The following is a 16,250-nucleotide window of genomic DNA, read 5'->3' as shown; positions in this document are numbered from 1 at the left end:
GATCTCATTTTATTTAATTTAAAAGAACTAGGCAATTTCCCCTCCCTCAGCACATAATGCAGATCATGGCTGAGAAGGATGTAAAGTAATGCTACAGCTGCTTAGCTCTTCCCTTGCACTAAATTCTGCATTCATTTCTGCTCTAGTCTGTATTTCTATTTTATAATGAAACATACAGCCTAGTTATTTATAGGCTTTCTAAGGATTAACTACACACTCATAAGAATAAACCCTCAAGAGGTTAACCTCATCCTCTTAAGCTTCACACACTACAATCCCAGAGATAGCTGGCAACCACAGCCAAGAGAGAAAAAATAATCCCACATCTTGCTAATCCTTTAGCCAATCACCTCATGCAACAGTGGAGAGGCCTCTTGGAGGCCAACAACTCAATCTGTCTCTGGAGCACTGTCAGTCCAAAAGATACATATTTCACTAAATCATTAGCAACCCACCTCAACAGGAAAAATAAGACATACCTGGCTTCTCAGTGGTATGCTGAAATCATGCATCAAAAATGCAGTGCTAAAGAAAGTTTCCAGCTTGCTGCTTGTACTTCTCATTTAGATATCTGCGTATTCTACTCATAAAACTAGTTTATTTATTAGAAAGTAAATCTAATCTTGTATTGTTCACACCTAGACATACCAATTTATCTGTCACTTATACTCCCTAACATTCTAGACATATTACAAGAAAACAATGAAACAAAACACAAAAAAAAAAACCCCAAACCACCCACAAAGAAGCCAAAACAAGCTTTCAAGTTAAACCATAATGGTTTACTTAATTCTTTCATACCATGATCTAGATTGTTCCTTAACCACAGAAGTGGACACTGCCTGCAGCTGCAGCAATGCCAAGGAGTTAATGGGGGCACTTATCCTTTTAGTTAGTGTTTCTGCTTTGTTCATTATTTATCTAGCAAAATTGCTACTTCATTCTACTCTAATAGAATATTAAATGGTGCTATTTAAAAAAAATTGAAAGGAGATCGTTTAGCCCCACTGCTACCCAATGGCTGAAAGTAAAAGCCTTCAAGAACACGCAGAAGTGTAAGGCTAGGAGTATGATTGTTAATAACCAAACATCATCCATGGTTTTTTCCTGAAGAAAGAATTTTTAATCAACACAGAGGATTAGCACTGCTTGAAAGCTCACTGAGTCCAACTATATTTCTTTCTTAAAAAAATGTGTCAATTTATTCATTCCGTTTTGTATGTGCTTAATATACACCTACTCCAAAGCCTGACTTTCCATTTTGTAGGCAAATTCTCTGAAAAATCCCAGTCCTGTGAGACTGCAATTCTCTATCCTCATAGTCTGTCCTCTAATACGCTTCCCTTTTTTCAACTAGAAATACAAAGTATAAAATAAATGTAGTCCAAAATAATTCTTTTACATTATTCCCAGTAATTAAAAAGCCTTTGTTCCCTTCCAGAATTCACACATTGACAGGAGTAACAGGAATTTCTCTAACTGAAGGAAGCCAATTGGGAAACTCTTGAATCATCTGGTGTCAGGAAACAATCTGCCCCTAAGGACAGAAAGGAGGGGGGGGGGGGAAAGCAAATCCTGGTAAAAATGCAAAATTTTATTTAGTCAAGAGAAATCAGGCAAGTTAGTATCAGCTAGCAAAATTAAACTTCCCTCCTATCCTCAAGAATTATCACATGCATGTATTTTAGGTAGTGACACCAGAAGCCCCTCAATTGCATCTTTGCTGCTACAGATTGGTCCAGCCTATTTGCATCCCGAAAAGAAGTTTGATGATCTTTCATGCCCATAATAGGTGTCTAAACCGTTAAATTACTATATCTTTTCTTATCTTGAAAGACACTGCACTTTAGCAGCATGGCCCTTCCATTGTTCTTTACACTAAGTCGGGCCCCTGAACAATACTGACAGCTGCTATCAAACTGTGCCGGGCTCACCCTCGGTGCAGCTGCCGCTTGTAGGAACAGACAGGCTTCTGATGTGTCCTCCCCTCTGGGGAAAGGGCTTGACACCCTGAGTGCTCAGTGAGGGGGAGCAAAGGTCCACTGAATTGTCAGCCTGATTTTATGCTATTCAGATTTTCCAGGACATACACCATCCCTTTCAAACAAAACCAAGCATATGTCAGAGCATGAAACTTATTGTGCGGCACACGGTAACTATTGATTAATAAGACTGTAAAAGATCACTGGGACATACATCTAATTTTGGCATTATGTAAATGTATGCATCTACATGGTCAAACAAATTTTGTGCTCAGCATGTTAATTTCCTCACTCACAGTTTTGGATTTGTATGGTATGGCATCATTCAGAAGTCTTTCGTAAGACACAGGAATGCATTTCTTCATGTAAATCTGAGATTATTATAAAACAAAAATGGTAGAGACTACTATTCCTGCTTCCAAATAATTTCCCTTCCTGCTCCCTCAAAAACTGAAAAGTTCTTAATTGCATGTGGTACTTGTAGATCCTATGGCTTTTAAGACTGCATTGTGCAGACTTTAAAAAGAAACTGATGACAAGGCTTGAGATAGCAAAATTTGGTTTGTCTACTTTAAGGCGAGAAATAATCTTTTAAAATATATTTTACTATGTTTCCTTTTACTGCATAAACTCTTCTTTAAAACTAGTTCATAACGAACGCTTTTCCATTCCATTTTCATCCTTAAGAAGCAATTCATTTTAAAAAATGCAAGAAAGTACGGTTCTCTAATCTTTGCTAATCGAGTGCCACGAAAGTACATGTGGCGTATTTCAAAGATCGAATCAGGTATTCATAAACTAATTCATTACACAAGCAAAGCATAGAGGAGATTCTGACAAATACAGATGTAATTGTGTGGGTTTCTAAGATGTGATTAGCAAATCAACTAAGTAACAGTCAAAATTTGATACGAAGGAAAAACAGCACAGATTTGAAGGGGGGGTATGTTTATGCAAAGCTAATCTGTCAAGTGTAATAAAGCAGCTTGAACAAAATTTAAGCTGAAAATCCACTGAAGCTCCCCATTTCAGGGAGGAAAAGCTATTAAAAGGAAATGAAGGTCACCCTCCCAGTTTATTTCACCTAATTGACTGCCAATAGCTTACCACAGGCAAACCGACTGCAGATCTGCAATTGAGAAACTGATGAAAGGAGCATTTTCAAGCTGAGGCTCATTCTTTTAATCCTCCCTCACTCCTATTTTTTTTTTCCATCTCCAGTTGGGATGTAATTTTAAGCACAGATGGATTAACTGGTTCCATTGTCTGTAGACGTCATTGGACTATGGCACTGTTAATCCGTATAGCAGCATGTCTAATTATCATTACAAAGTGTCTGAGGGAACTATAAAGACCAGCAGGGCATCTTCTCACAAGCAATTAACATAAATTGATAAATGAGTAATTTGAATCCGCTCAAGGCGCTCACATATGAATAAAATCAGAAAGGACAGGTTCTTGTTTCGGCTACTTCTTTCACTTAGTCGGAAGGGCAGAAAACATGAGAAATATTCCAGACTTAGTGGCAGGGGAAATGAACTCATACAGTGGAAGGAATGTATGGTTCAAAAAGTTCATTAATACAAAGCAAATTACTTGTGATTGACAACCAGTCACAAGCAAGTAGTATTAACTTTTTTTAGCATATTTAAAAGCACATTCTTGGTGAAAGGCTATTAGAACACTGTGTCAGACAATTAATACTACTTCAAAAGCAAGTGAAGTTTCTATTCAGCAGCTTGCTAATTTAAAATTCATGAAAGAATCACAAGAAAGGGAAAGAAAGAAGAATGAATAGTTGTATAAGCTCCAAGAACTCAAGTGTCACAAAAAGCATAAGGAAAAAGTATCTAGCTCAACTGACATACAATACTCATAAATAAACAAGCAACTCTCCTAAAACTATATTTCTTGCAGAAAAAGTTCTGTTACATGCAGCACTGCTGGACAAAATTATGTTCTGACAAAGTAAACTATTATTACCTTTATCTCTGCTAAAATCTGCGTGAAGCAAAAACACTTCAGCAACACTGGGCATCAAAACACATCAGACATCAAAACATTAAATTCATTTTAAAAATAGCAAAGCAGTAAGATATGAAAGCAAGTTATACACACTGTAGGAGGTAGACCTGGAAGGCCACGTACCCCGATGATGGCATTCAGTTCAGCCATGGTCACTTGTTTGGCACGTTCTACAGCTTGGGCCACTTGTTGCTGATGCTGTTGAAAGAAGAAGGGGTACAAGGAAGAATTAATTTTAAGGCATTACCACACCATATCAAACCAGAATCACAAATACTTGAATAACCAGTTCGTCTGCAGAAGCCCACACCACCCATTGCAAGACATCTCATGCAGGTAAAAGGTAAGAATGCCTTATTTTTCACTTGTTCAAAAGGAAGGAAGAGACCTGAAGGCAGCCAGCTTATCTCTTACCCTATGTCCCTTCATTATTAGTTTCCTGGCAAATGAATAATCATTTTTAATTAAGCTGACAGGACAACAATGTCAACTTCACTTTAGTTTCAATTTTAACATTCATAGACTGTGCCCACATAGCAAAATCAAATGAAATTTCAAACAGGGAAAACTGACCACTGAAATCAAGAATTACAAATACTCTTTGCACAAATGTAGAATTTGAAAATAACAAGTTTCAAAATGTAACAGCAACTGCCCACAACATATTAAATAACAGTCATTCTGAGCAAATGTAGGTTTACAAACTTAAATAGTGTTTCACATATGAACAAAACACTCACCTTTGATAGAAATTATACAGAGAACATAAGCATGCTTATTTCACTAGTTCTACACTTGACAACTGAATATCCAATAAGCAATCACCATGATTAGAAATGAAAGCGTTTTCTTGTATTGCTAATATTTTATAGACTCCCACTCTCCTCAGGAAATGAATGAGGCTGAGCCATTGTCACTAGTTGGAACTCAGATTTGTTAGATCAAATTAGCAGGGGGTTTGCACACTTCAGCTATAACAGATGTTCCTTACACTTGTGTATTGTGATAAAATTAACATCTTAAAACTAGCTAATTTGCAAACAGAAAAACAACATAATTGCACTTTAACAGCTGAACAGTTTTACTTACTTCCTGAGACAAAAATGGGATGACTTGTGCACAAATTGTATTCAATCTCTTCGCGATTTCTGTCTACAGAGGAAAAGTATTTTGATTAAAAACTGAATTTTAGGGGGTTTGACATATATTAACTACTATACAGGATTATATTAAGTTCAGACAGTGAGGAAAGTAAGAAAAGAATTACCTATTTTTCATACTACTGCAAATATAAATACTAAACATATAAGCCCAGACAAGGAAAGAGATTTTGTTAGCAACTCTAGGACATCTGCCATGTCTAAAGCACCTAATCTGTATACACATTTAGGCACAAATCTGGTCCTTGTATATACTTCATTAATAAGCAGAGCGTTTTTTAAAATCCATTAACTCCAAGGAAAAGCCTTTTAAAAGGTAGATTTCTTATTACTCAAATTATCAAGCAGCGAAACATTAAAGCAACAGGCATAGAAGAAAAATGCTTCTTTCATGATCAATTTTATCTGCCTGTTAGAAGGTAAAACGACAGAAATGTACCATTGGGAGTATAAAAGAAATACTAAAACAGAAGTGAGGAAGAATGGGGACGAAAAGTACAGACTTCTAAAATCCATATTGAAAGAGAATTAAAATAATGCAAACGAGGAAAGAGAATCAGATCAGAAAATGTGATAATCTATAACAGCAAATTTGTGAAACCATGAGCAGCAGGACAACAAGGTTAGGGACCAGTAAAGAATGAAACAATCCTTCAGTGAAATCAACAGAGATTACAGCAGGACAAAAAAATCTGAGTTCCACTTTTCAACAGCTTTACATATCGTGTACTTCTGTATCTATTTTGGCATGTCAACCTAAAACAGGATTCCGCATAGGGTAAAGGAATCTTTTTCCTCTCATTACTCAGTGTTATCTGTGTTTACAGCCTTTCAGACCTATACATCTGCCCATAATTCAGAACCACTATTATAATTAACTCTCAAGGTACCTATACAATTTTCTCAGCCTTCTTTAAAAACAGCTATTTCAGTCACTGTAGCACAGTTGCACAAAAACAAAATCAGCAATCAGACAAGAATACAGCTTATGTAAAAGACACTGAAAAGCTCCTGTCTGTTTTACAATTCTCTGTTTTACAATTAACCCATAAAGATATTTCTTGGATAGTTGGGGTTTTTTTTTAAATGTTTCAAGATAGAAGAAAACAGCAGTAACTACTGTGAATCATTAGGCCTTCTATGAAATGACAGGTATTAAAGCTGAACAAAGATAAACTCACTTAAGTCAGACTAAAACTGTTAACTCTCTGCCAAGCCTTGTCCTGAAGCTTCCCAGAATTCTGAGGCTTTTTCAGACAACACTGTGATATGTTGGTCTTTATACATCAGTTACATAATAATTGGGATACAAAATCCACCCTCTAGTTTCATGTCTCGGGAGACAGGTGGCTTTGGATCTAAGTATAATTAGCGAGATTTAACACCTCCTTCCCAACCTCTGACAGACACAGGGAAAATACATGATGGCATCTAGACCTGTAAAATTCCTCATCTCTCTTGACATGAAGCACTCCACCTGACCAAAGCCTGATATTTGACATACCCATTCTATAAAGTTTGGCAGAAGCGTCCAAGGAAGTTCAGACATGGTTTCTTCCTAGGATTAAAAGGTTTCTCTTAACTAAGGGCAACGAAGTGGCAGTTGCTTTACAAGAAATCTTTACCCCACGCAACAAGGTGAACATCTCTATTCTCAACTGAAAGAGCTGTCATTTCACAGAGTACCACAGTAGTCTTTTCTATTCTGTCTGGGCCACAACCATAAAATATCTGTAATTCCATGTTTATTCTTTAGTACTAGTGCTACATACATAATAGCAAAGACAATACTTGGAAGTTACCAGCTTATCAGACTTAACTATTACCAAATCTGTTGGTATTTCTCTGTTAAAGGAAAACAAACAAACAAACACATGTTCTAATGGGCATTTTTCCATATACCTAGTATATCTCTCCAGAACAGAAAGCAGAGCACATCAGCTCTGGAATCAGTGGCAAGGTAGTCGTTTCATCTGTTTGGCTGATGTTTAGCTGAAATGTTTAGGATCCAAGGACTTAATTGCCCTAGACCAATGGGATTAACTTTGTTTTTCAGGCAGAAACAATGAATCATAGCAGGTGATAAGAGGGGAATAGAGAAAGAATAAAATAAGAAACCCATTTGCCATCTACTGAAAAGTTCTTTGGCCTGTATGGTCTACACAAAAGTCTCCCTGTTTTGAAGTAAATGTCTTTATTGTTGCTATAAGGAAATGAAATGCAACTCTAGTTTTAGTAGAGTCTGTAAAACATGTAAGCTGTCCATATGATTGGATTTTTCTGCCCCAAGCCCCATATATCTGAGCTTCACTATAATAAAATAGCATACATGACATCAAACAGTAACATAAAAGAATGCACTATCACGTCCATCAGGTTGTAACTGCCTTCCAATAAAGGTCAGTTAGATGTTTTCTTTAATTTATTTTTTAAAAGGGAAAGTTGATTATGCCTTCATCTTTTCCAAACCAATTTTTTTTAAAGTTAGTGTCACCTGATTTAGCGTCAGAACAGAAAAAAAAGTGTATTCCTCTTAGTTTGTCTTTACCAAAGCTGGGCATCATTGATGACCATATGTGAACAGTAGCCTTAATTCAATTACAGTGCTAGATAAATTTAAATGTACATGCCATAAAGTAAGTTTATTTTGAGATTTCTTGCTGTTATGACAAGTGGCAGTTAAGAGACATCTACACTGAAAACTGGAATGTCTATTCTATTAATCATAAAAAAGTCTGCTTGCATTTAAAAGGCAGTTTGTCTAAGAGTTTTCACACACGTTTTAAGTACTTGAAATTATTTACCAACTATGCAGTTTCATACACCTCTTGTTTGCTGCCCTCTAATATTAATTAAAAAATATTTTCATTTGCAAACACATTAAATATTTTTGTTGTCTAACAAGTTGTGAAAGTTAGATTGTAGTGCATAATGAATGTAATTTTGCTGATCAAGTGTTGCAAGAGGTTGTCTTCAGAATTGAGAGAAAAGAGACATTTGTTACTTTAAATGTAAATGCAACAGTTCAATAGGCAATGTACATTTTCTACTTAAGGTGAAATACCCTTGAGTATGCATGCGCACGTGCCTGTGAGTGTATATACATCCATTCTGGAAGGCAAAACCCCTTTCTCAAAGAGTCAAGGACAGCTTCCTTAATCAAGACTAGACATCGGTAACTGGAGTCTTTAGAGTAAGCCCCCAGACCTGAGGCTCATGAATTTGAAAGTCTTAAAATAAAGGTACTTATCTCCTGTTTCTAGAGGCCTTGGAATACAACATAACTATTACCTAACTGCTAATCTTGAGACATATAGAGAGGCCCTAAGGATGAATAACAAAGGAAACTTCGCAGAAAGCTGCTCAAACATAGACAAACATGACTAATTGCCCATGTTCGTGGCTCCTTGGTAAAGCAGGCTACAGAAGCCTGCACCTCTCACGAAAGTCCTCTGAGCTCTATGGCAGCTCTTAGCAAAGCATTTGAAGTGCCCTTAATTGTTTGTGTTCTTAATGCAGAGCCCTCTTGAATGCATTCATTTTTAATAGAGAACTTGAGTGCGAGGCCCATCAAAGAATAACAAAACTACATTATTCACTGGTTCTTGCTGCTGTAATGATTGTCTTTTGATTTATTTGCAAATGACTAGCTTGTCAGACCCCTGACTGAAGTGCTACCCTTCTTTCTGAAGTATCATTAAAAATTAACATGAAGCAATTCAGCTGCATTTTGTAAAATTAAGTTGAGCTGATGGATTTTTTTCTCTTCACTTGTGTAATTTTTTTGCCTCTGTTCCATTTAGTTAAGGACTTAAATGTTTTGACCTAACCATTGCCAAACTCAAGTGTTTGTACTTAAGTTTGTCTTGCTCACTTGTTAAAGTGAATTCTTAACATAATGACTAAGAACGAAACAGCCAGACTAGTTACTAAATATAATACTCATTTAAATAAGGCATTTTACTATGGACTTAAGCTTGTTTGTAGAATTGAATTTTGTTTTCCTTCTGCACTGTTAAAAAAAAAGTATTTTTTCACATCTAAGTAAACTTTTCCTTTACAACATTCTATTCCAGATAATTTTGCATTTTGATAGCCTGTACTTTCCAAACCTCCACCTAAGGTATCATACCTAAATCACCACAATTTCTTGAAAACTACAGATTTTTGCAATGGAATTAAAAGGAAGTATAATACAAGTATCCAAATTCTATTTCACAGCATAACAAACACTCGTGTATTTTAGTTCTAATGTAAGAAGCCCTAGCTTATGGGAACCAGAAGTTCAACTTCTGAGTGAAGAACACTGAGCTCCTCTGAGGAGAATTAGTTAATCCCCTTTCAGCTTCAGAGGTTTTGAGAGGAGTAATTCTGAGTTTGCTCCAACCAGCATCTACCAATACATATCCCAGTAGTAACGTCAGCTATAGCATCCATGGTGATTTAAGAAAAAAATTAAATCTTACAACACATTAGTTTTAGCAATCACTTGCACTGCAACAGGTGTCCCATTATTATTGCTGAGACTCGTCAAAGCTGTACAGATTTTATTTTACAAACCAATACTTAGCTAAAAAGGTCCATTTTATGTCAGAAGCTTGTTATTCTGTCCTGCACTGAACTCCCAGTATCACAAAGTTAGATCAGATCTGAAAGCACTCTATCACCAGTTCTGAAGGACAGGTTTATATATTCTTATTTATTACATTTTTATTTTTATTTATGCTATTATTTTGATCAAGTTTTGAAAATAAAATTTGCAATAAATTCAGAAGAATACAGCTTAATAACAACATGATTAAAAGTAAAGCAAAAAAACACCAGAGTTCTGATAATAGCAAAGAAGCATGTCCTAATTCATTCCCTTCAAGCAAAAGGATCAGAGAATCAGCCTCTAATGCACAGAAAGGAATATACTGTTAAAACACATTCACAAAAGCTTTAGAAAGTAATTCTTAGGCACTCTGCCTCTGCTTACACTTCCAAGACTTAGAAAGCCAAGTACAACACTGAATTCCTCCTGGAAGGACAAAATGGTCTTCCTGCCATTTACAGCATGTAACACAGTAATCCACTGGGGAGGAAAGGTCAGTGTTGCACTTTTGGTCATTACTGAATCATTTGAGATTATCTGTGGTGGAGATGAGAAGAAAATCGAAGCCTATGAGAATGCTGCAAATGGCTTGACCTCAGCCCAGTTTTCATCTCCATCTGTCTGTAAGGCATGTGAATAAAAGCCCTCTTTATGGGACATGCTTCACCATTTTTTTTTAAATCCCTGCTGCAAGCCAGAAATTCTAATACCCAAAGACTTGTGAAATGCAGTAAGAAATTGTCTATTTTAGTCTTGTGCTGAAGTTTAATATCCGTTTAGTGTTTTAATTTTTTCAACAGAATCACTGAAACAAGCAGTGCACTTAAATGACAAAGGCTTTTATTATTTTTGTGATCAAGACCTTCAAAAACAACAGAAAGTACACACATTCAAAGAACAATTACAGAAAAAGACGTATTTCACTGAGCTTAACTTTCTGCATGCTTTGTTAGTACTTGCTATAGCAAGACTCTAGCATCTCCAAAATTTTTTTGCTAAGAATTCAGGGGATGAGGCGATGTTGGCATTATAATTAAATCTCAAAACTTAAACACTCAAAAGCTTCAAATGATTAAGGCTAGCATTCTGTGAACTTTGCTATTCATGAGTTATTGAATCCAGGTTGAGCACAGAGATATGCATATATTATGAATGCCCTTTTATTTAAAATTAATACACTACATTCCATTTTGGCAATAGCTGCAAAATAAAAAAAATAAAAATAAAGGCAACATGCCATTTAAAAGTTTAGGCCCCCATAGTATATCAATGTCAAACAACAGCGTGTCAAGCTAAGATTCAATTCAGGTAAGTGCCACTGCCAAATTTTCTTGTTCCCAGACGTGCTTTAAGATTATTTTATTGCTTAAAATTTAATTTGTTCCAACTTGCGTTTCCATGACAACGTTGGCTAACCCTGCAAATCATTTGGGTAATTGGATATCTTATCTTTCTATTGCTCTCAAATCCAATGATTCTGGAAGAACTGCAGCAGCCAATCAAATTTACAGGCCTCCTGAGTAATAGACTTGCACAAGTAGCCACATCCATCTCCCCTTTACTGCCGTATTAACCAACCCGTGACAAACTGCGGAAGTCAACCTTCCAACTGGATTTTAAATTATAAACACTGTCATCACTACTGCTCTCACCAATAGGAAGGAATGGAAAGGTTTATTCTCAACAGATACTTGATATTCAATCTGACAAGAAGCAATGGGTAGCATTCATTTCAGCAACAGAAATAATCTCTCTGTTTTGGGCATAAACTTCAGTTTAGCATGACATATAATTAATAAACACAGATTTCCTTCTGCCCCATATTTGTACTACTCATTTTAATTGTGAGATCAGTCACCCACAAGATGGTATTAAAATCCCAGAAGATTGGGATGAAAAATCTTTAGCAATGAACAAAACAAAATACCACCATATCGTAAGTGGGAGTGAGGAAAGGAAGAAGCAGCAGAAATATTAACAGAATAAAAATTCAAAATTATAAAGCCACAGAATGCAACATAATTTCCAAAGTGAAATTAGAGGGCTTTAATTCAGTACCTAAACTACTTTTATCTGAATTCTTAGACGTTGTTTAAACTGCAGAAAGGTCACATTAATTTAAACATAAGCTACGTATGATACACAGACAACAGCTACACTTGCCAAATATCTACTACAGATTTGGATCCCATTCAAGTGTAAAGTGACTGGATATATTTCAGATGTCTAATTTCAATGCTTTATAATAATAGAGAGGCTGTACCTCTCAATGAAGCCCTGTACACAACTGCCCATCCCATTTACAGCTGTAAATCCTGTTGAAACAAAGCCATCTGGCAACACAGACTCTGTTGTCAGGATGTCGAAGTGCTCCTTTCACATATCTTCACTATGTCAAGACTCTTCTTAAACTTGGCTAAAGAGGGCAGTTACCACATTTCTCCTTTAATCTAACTTCAGCCCATCTCGGTTAAGCACTCACAACTACAAAAGGTGTGTTTATCTAAATTTCAGTTCCATTGTTTAGTTTCCAAGCCTAAGCTAACCTTAAATACACACAGAGGTATTTAAATCTCCTAAGTGAGCACACAGCTTTGTTTTACTTTCAAGCTGTTTTCCAGGACACAGAGTTCCCACTTTTATTTAGATTCCAAGAGATGCTGAACAAATCAAAGGCTGACTCCAATCCAGAAGAGGTCTTTGCCACCTTTGCCTCCAGGGACACTATTTCTTTGAACCATACTGCAGACATCTAGAGACCTGTCAAGCATCTCAACAACTAGTCAGGCAAAAAACGTTTCTGTAATACAAAGCAGGAAAGGGCCAGCTTAGTAGACCACTACATCAGGAAGCTAAATGAATTCAGGAGAACATCCATCCAGTAGGAGAACAGGCCAAAGTATCAGAAGAACCAAGATGGGAGCAGAGTTTTTTGGGAGAAACATAAGCTGTCAATGAGTTCCCCTCTAATCATCTGACTACACTCTAAAGAGTTGTTATGGTGCTCTAAAAGCAGCATGGTCTCCAAAATTATCCAGCACACTTTGCAGTATTATCTTTAAGGTTTAAGAACTTGATTTACTCTGGACAACAGAGCAACACTGCACTACACGGTAACAACGAGGAGACAAAGAAAAGAGAAAGATTAAAAAGCATAAGAAGTATATCTATACTCCTACCAGGAAAGGGCACCAGTGGCTCTTAATTGAGTTTAGGATGTTATTTTAAAACTACTTCCTATTTTGCTCTCATTCCTATAAGCTACATTGGAATTTCTGCAAATATCTTTTCAGTACTTGTCACTTGATTGGGATAGCAGTAGAAAGTCAAAGCTCTTACAAAGCTGAAGAAGAACCTGGAATAATAGTTTTTAAAAAAAATTAGAGCACTAAATTCCTCAAACCTAGCACATACATTGACAGCATGCAAGTCAATAACAAAGCTCCCAGTCAGGATTCTGTCCTTATCAACATTCAAGTAAGACTAACAGCAGTAGGATTAGAATTTATTTACTAGAACAATAAGCATGCCATCTAACAAAAGAGAAATATTAAGACAAGGATCTGAATTATGGGGGGAGGGGGGGGACTAATCACTATGCTAGAGTCAGACTTCAGAAATAACTATCAAATTAAGTATACCAACTAAGTCACGTATACTACACTACTTTAAATGCAGTTTCACCATTTTAAAATGCTTAGAATATTCACAGCTCAGTTTCAAAAATCTATCAAGTCACAAAAACAATTTAAGCACATATTCATATCAATGCTTCAGATGCCATCAGGTGACTCACTAATGAATAACAAGTTAAAAGGATTGACAACTCTTTTGATAGTAACTAGCGGAACTATCTCCTACATAGGATTTGCACAGAAGGTGAATATAATGAATATTTTCACTGTGTAGGGAAAAATGTTCACAAATCATTCAGCAAAACTTTGGCAACATGACAGAAAATTGTATTGTTTTGTTATATATTCTGTTGCTTACAGAATAGAAACAATAGTAAAAAGACCATCTACATTGCATTCTAATAGACAAGAGTGCATTGAATCTGCCCCAATAGAAACAAATTTGATTAAGACTGAAATCACTGCAATTTATAATGTTTGGGAATGGAAGGAAATGAAAACCAAGTAAAACTCCAGAAAAGCACATCCCAACTAGTACAGTCAGCTTTACAGGACATGCTACCAACATGGGAGATCAGGGAGCATTATGGAGAGACAACATTTTATTTTTAAAACAATATTAAGGACATGGATGACAGTTAATAGATGTACATATGGAGGTGGAAGGGAAAGAAGAAAAACGGGAAGGATGGAATTGTGCCGAGGCTAAATCTCAGATTCTTCATCGACTTCGCACCAATAGGAAAGCATTCATGAAGCAGAAACTAAATCCAGTGAGGCTGTATAAACATATACAGCACAAGAGCATATATGCCAATAGCAAGAAACAACTAATATAAAGCTTCTGTACAGATTGGAATAATCAGGTTTGATCACCAAATTTAGAAAAGTGAAGATACGGTCAAGAGACATCAAGACAGCCAGAAAATCCATGCATTTTTGTATGCATCTTAACTATATTAGAATCATTACAAATCATTTATTATAAATTACTAGTCATGCAAGGTCAACATTACATCTTAAACTGAAGCCTTAGGATTTTAACTGTTATATTTTTCAAATCCTGTACTGCTTGAGTGTATAACTCTAAACTCTATATGGAGTGTTAGTTATTATCTTCACATTTTGGTCAAACAAAACAATTCCTCTAGGCCTGAAACTCAAGGACATCCTACTGCCTTCAGGCCCTGGAAAGTATAAAAAAAAGTGAGTTAGGGTGGGTGGGGGAGAGCAAACTGGGGGTGTATGGCTTCATTACCTGAAGCTGTGATTGGACAATTAACCCCTGATATGTAAATGGACTAAACTTATATCTATCTGAAAAATTCCTGACCATGGTACATCTGGGGTGTAGCCCCTCTGGGAGGCTTCTGACTGCCCAAGGTGTACCTATAGAAGGCCTTTAATAAATACCCACTTTTATTCTCTTAATCTCGTCTAGCTCTATTCTAGGTAGCCATTCCAAGGCATCAAAACAGCAAAGAAACGTGAGGCAGAGTTCCAAGCAAAATATCTTCACATCGACTAGATCTGATGAAATACAAAATGCACAGTAGTGAAGAGCAGCTAGTGGACACCTTGCAGAACCTCACAAGTCAAATGAATAGTGCCTAACAAAACACAGCAAATGAAACAGCAAAGCTTAATTACTCAATTTTAATCATTAAAAAGCCTCTTATCCACAACAATGTAAATGAAATGGATAAAAAAAAGCACAGCTCAAATATTTTTCAGCAGAAAACATCAGAATTATGCAAAGTCCAAATGGGTAAAGCAATTACAGATAAGAGAAGCAGATCATGTTAACATCTTTGCTAAAGATCTGACAGTCATAGCATTATTAGGAACAACAAAAAAACTTCATGGGAACAAGGACAAAACTGCTTGATTATTAAACCATGTATGGATAAAATCAGGTGGGGTTTTTTTTTAAACTAAGAAGTTCTGCATTCATGATAGGTCCAGTATTTTTTAGTGTTTCCCACTAACAAGCATAAAGATCTCTTCATTTACCCTAATCCTCAATTTGCAAAGAGTTTCAAGCTGAGAAAGACAGAATATGCTGGAGAATAGCTTCGGAACTCACTTTACAGTGAATGGGAAAATGGACTGAAAAGTAAAAAGTACAGGGATAAAGCCCCATAGCATGCCTAGACAGGAACATAAAAGAAAAGGAAATAATGGGCCTTAGGAATGAATCTCGTGGTCACAGAGGATCAGAAGTTCAACATAAGTCAATAGCAGGCTGTTGCAGAAAAGGCTGCCACCGCAATAAGCCGTATTCTGAGCAAACCTTCTATGCCACTCAGCACGGCATTTCCTCCCCTGGAGTACTGTACCTCAGTGGGGCAACACCATTCAGACAATGAACACTCGACTTTAAAGGTATGCAGCATGGTTCTGGAAGGCAGGGGAATGATTTGCTCTCCTTTTTTAGGGTGAAGAAAATGCATAGTAAAGAGCTGAAGCTACAACAGAAAAGACTGAAATTGTAACTGAAGAAGCACTTCAAAAGCAAGGACATAAAAGCAATCTGCTACCTGAAGAGCTTGAAGGTTGGCAGTACTGTTAAGTCTTTGCTGACAGATAGAACAAACATCCTATCAGAAATGACACTGGTATAGCTGATCCTGCTAGGAGGACACAGGGAGGCACTAGATCCTTGCTAGTGACATGATCCTAGAGCTCCTATTTCAGTTGGAAGAAACAACCTAAAAGCTTTCCATAGGTCTTGTTGAAAATGTTGCATTTGTTTAACTGACAATTCATAGTCACCATTTGAGGCTACAGACAGCTAGCCTAGTTTACCGTCCAAAAGGCTGGAAATCCTATAACCAGTTACAACAATAGCAAT

At 36.5% G+C, this 16,250-nt stretch overlaps 1 protein-coding gene across 5 annotated transcripts in view; it reads right to left on the bottom strand.

The window, feature by feature from the left end:
• The window catches only part of LOC106860820 (transducin-like enhancer protein 1), an 83,525-nt gene that overhangs the window by 55,294 nt on the left and 11,981 nt on the right, over window positions 1–16,250 (bottom strand). For 3 of the 5 annotated variants that reach the window (XM_088157400.1, XM_088157396.1, XM_088157397.1), the window contains exons 5-6: window positions 5,097–5,159; window positions 4,101–4,205 (exon numbers count right to left, since the gene is read on the bottom strand). In XM_088157400.1, the coding sequence (XP_088013526.1) occupies window positions 4,101–4,205; window positions 5,097–5,159 (168 nt within the window). The remainder of the gene's footprint in view (window positions 1–4,100; window positions 4,206–5,096; window positions 5,160–16,250) is intronic. The other 2 variants (XM_088157399.1, XM_088157398.1) reach the window with 1 other exon arrangement.

Source organism: Sturnus vulgaris, chromosome Z (genome assembly GCF_052056855.1).
Source record: "Sturnus vulgaris isolate bStuVul1 chromosome Z, bStuVul1.hap1, whole genome shotgun sequence".
In the NCBI taxonomy this organism is placed as follows: Eukaryota; Metazoa; Chordata; class Aves; order Passeriformes; family Sturnidae; genus Sturnus; species Sturnus vulgaris.
Note: the sequence above shows the minus strand (reverse complement) of the source record. Positions and strands in the feature narration are given on the sequence as shown.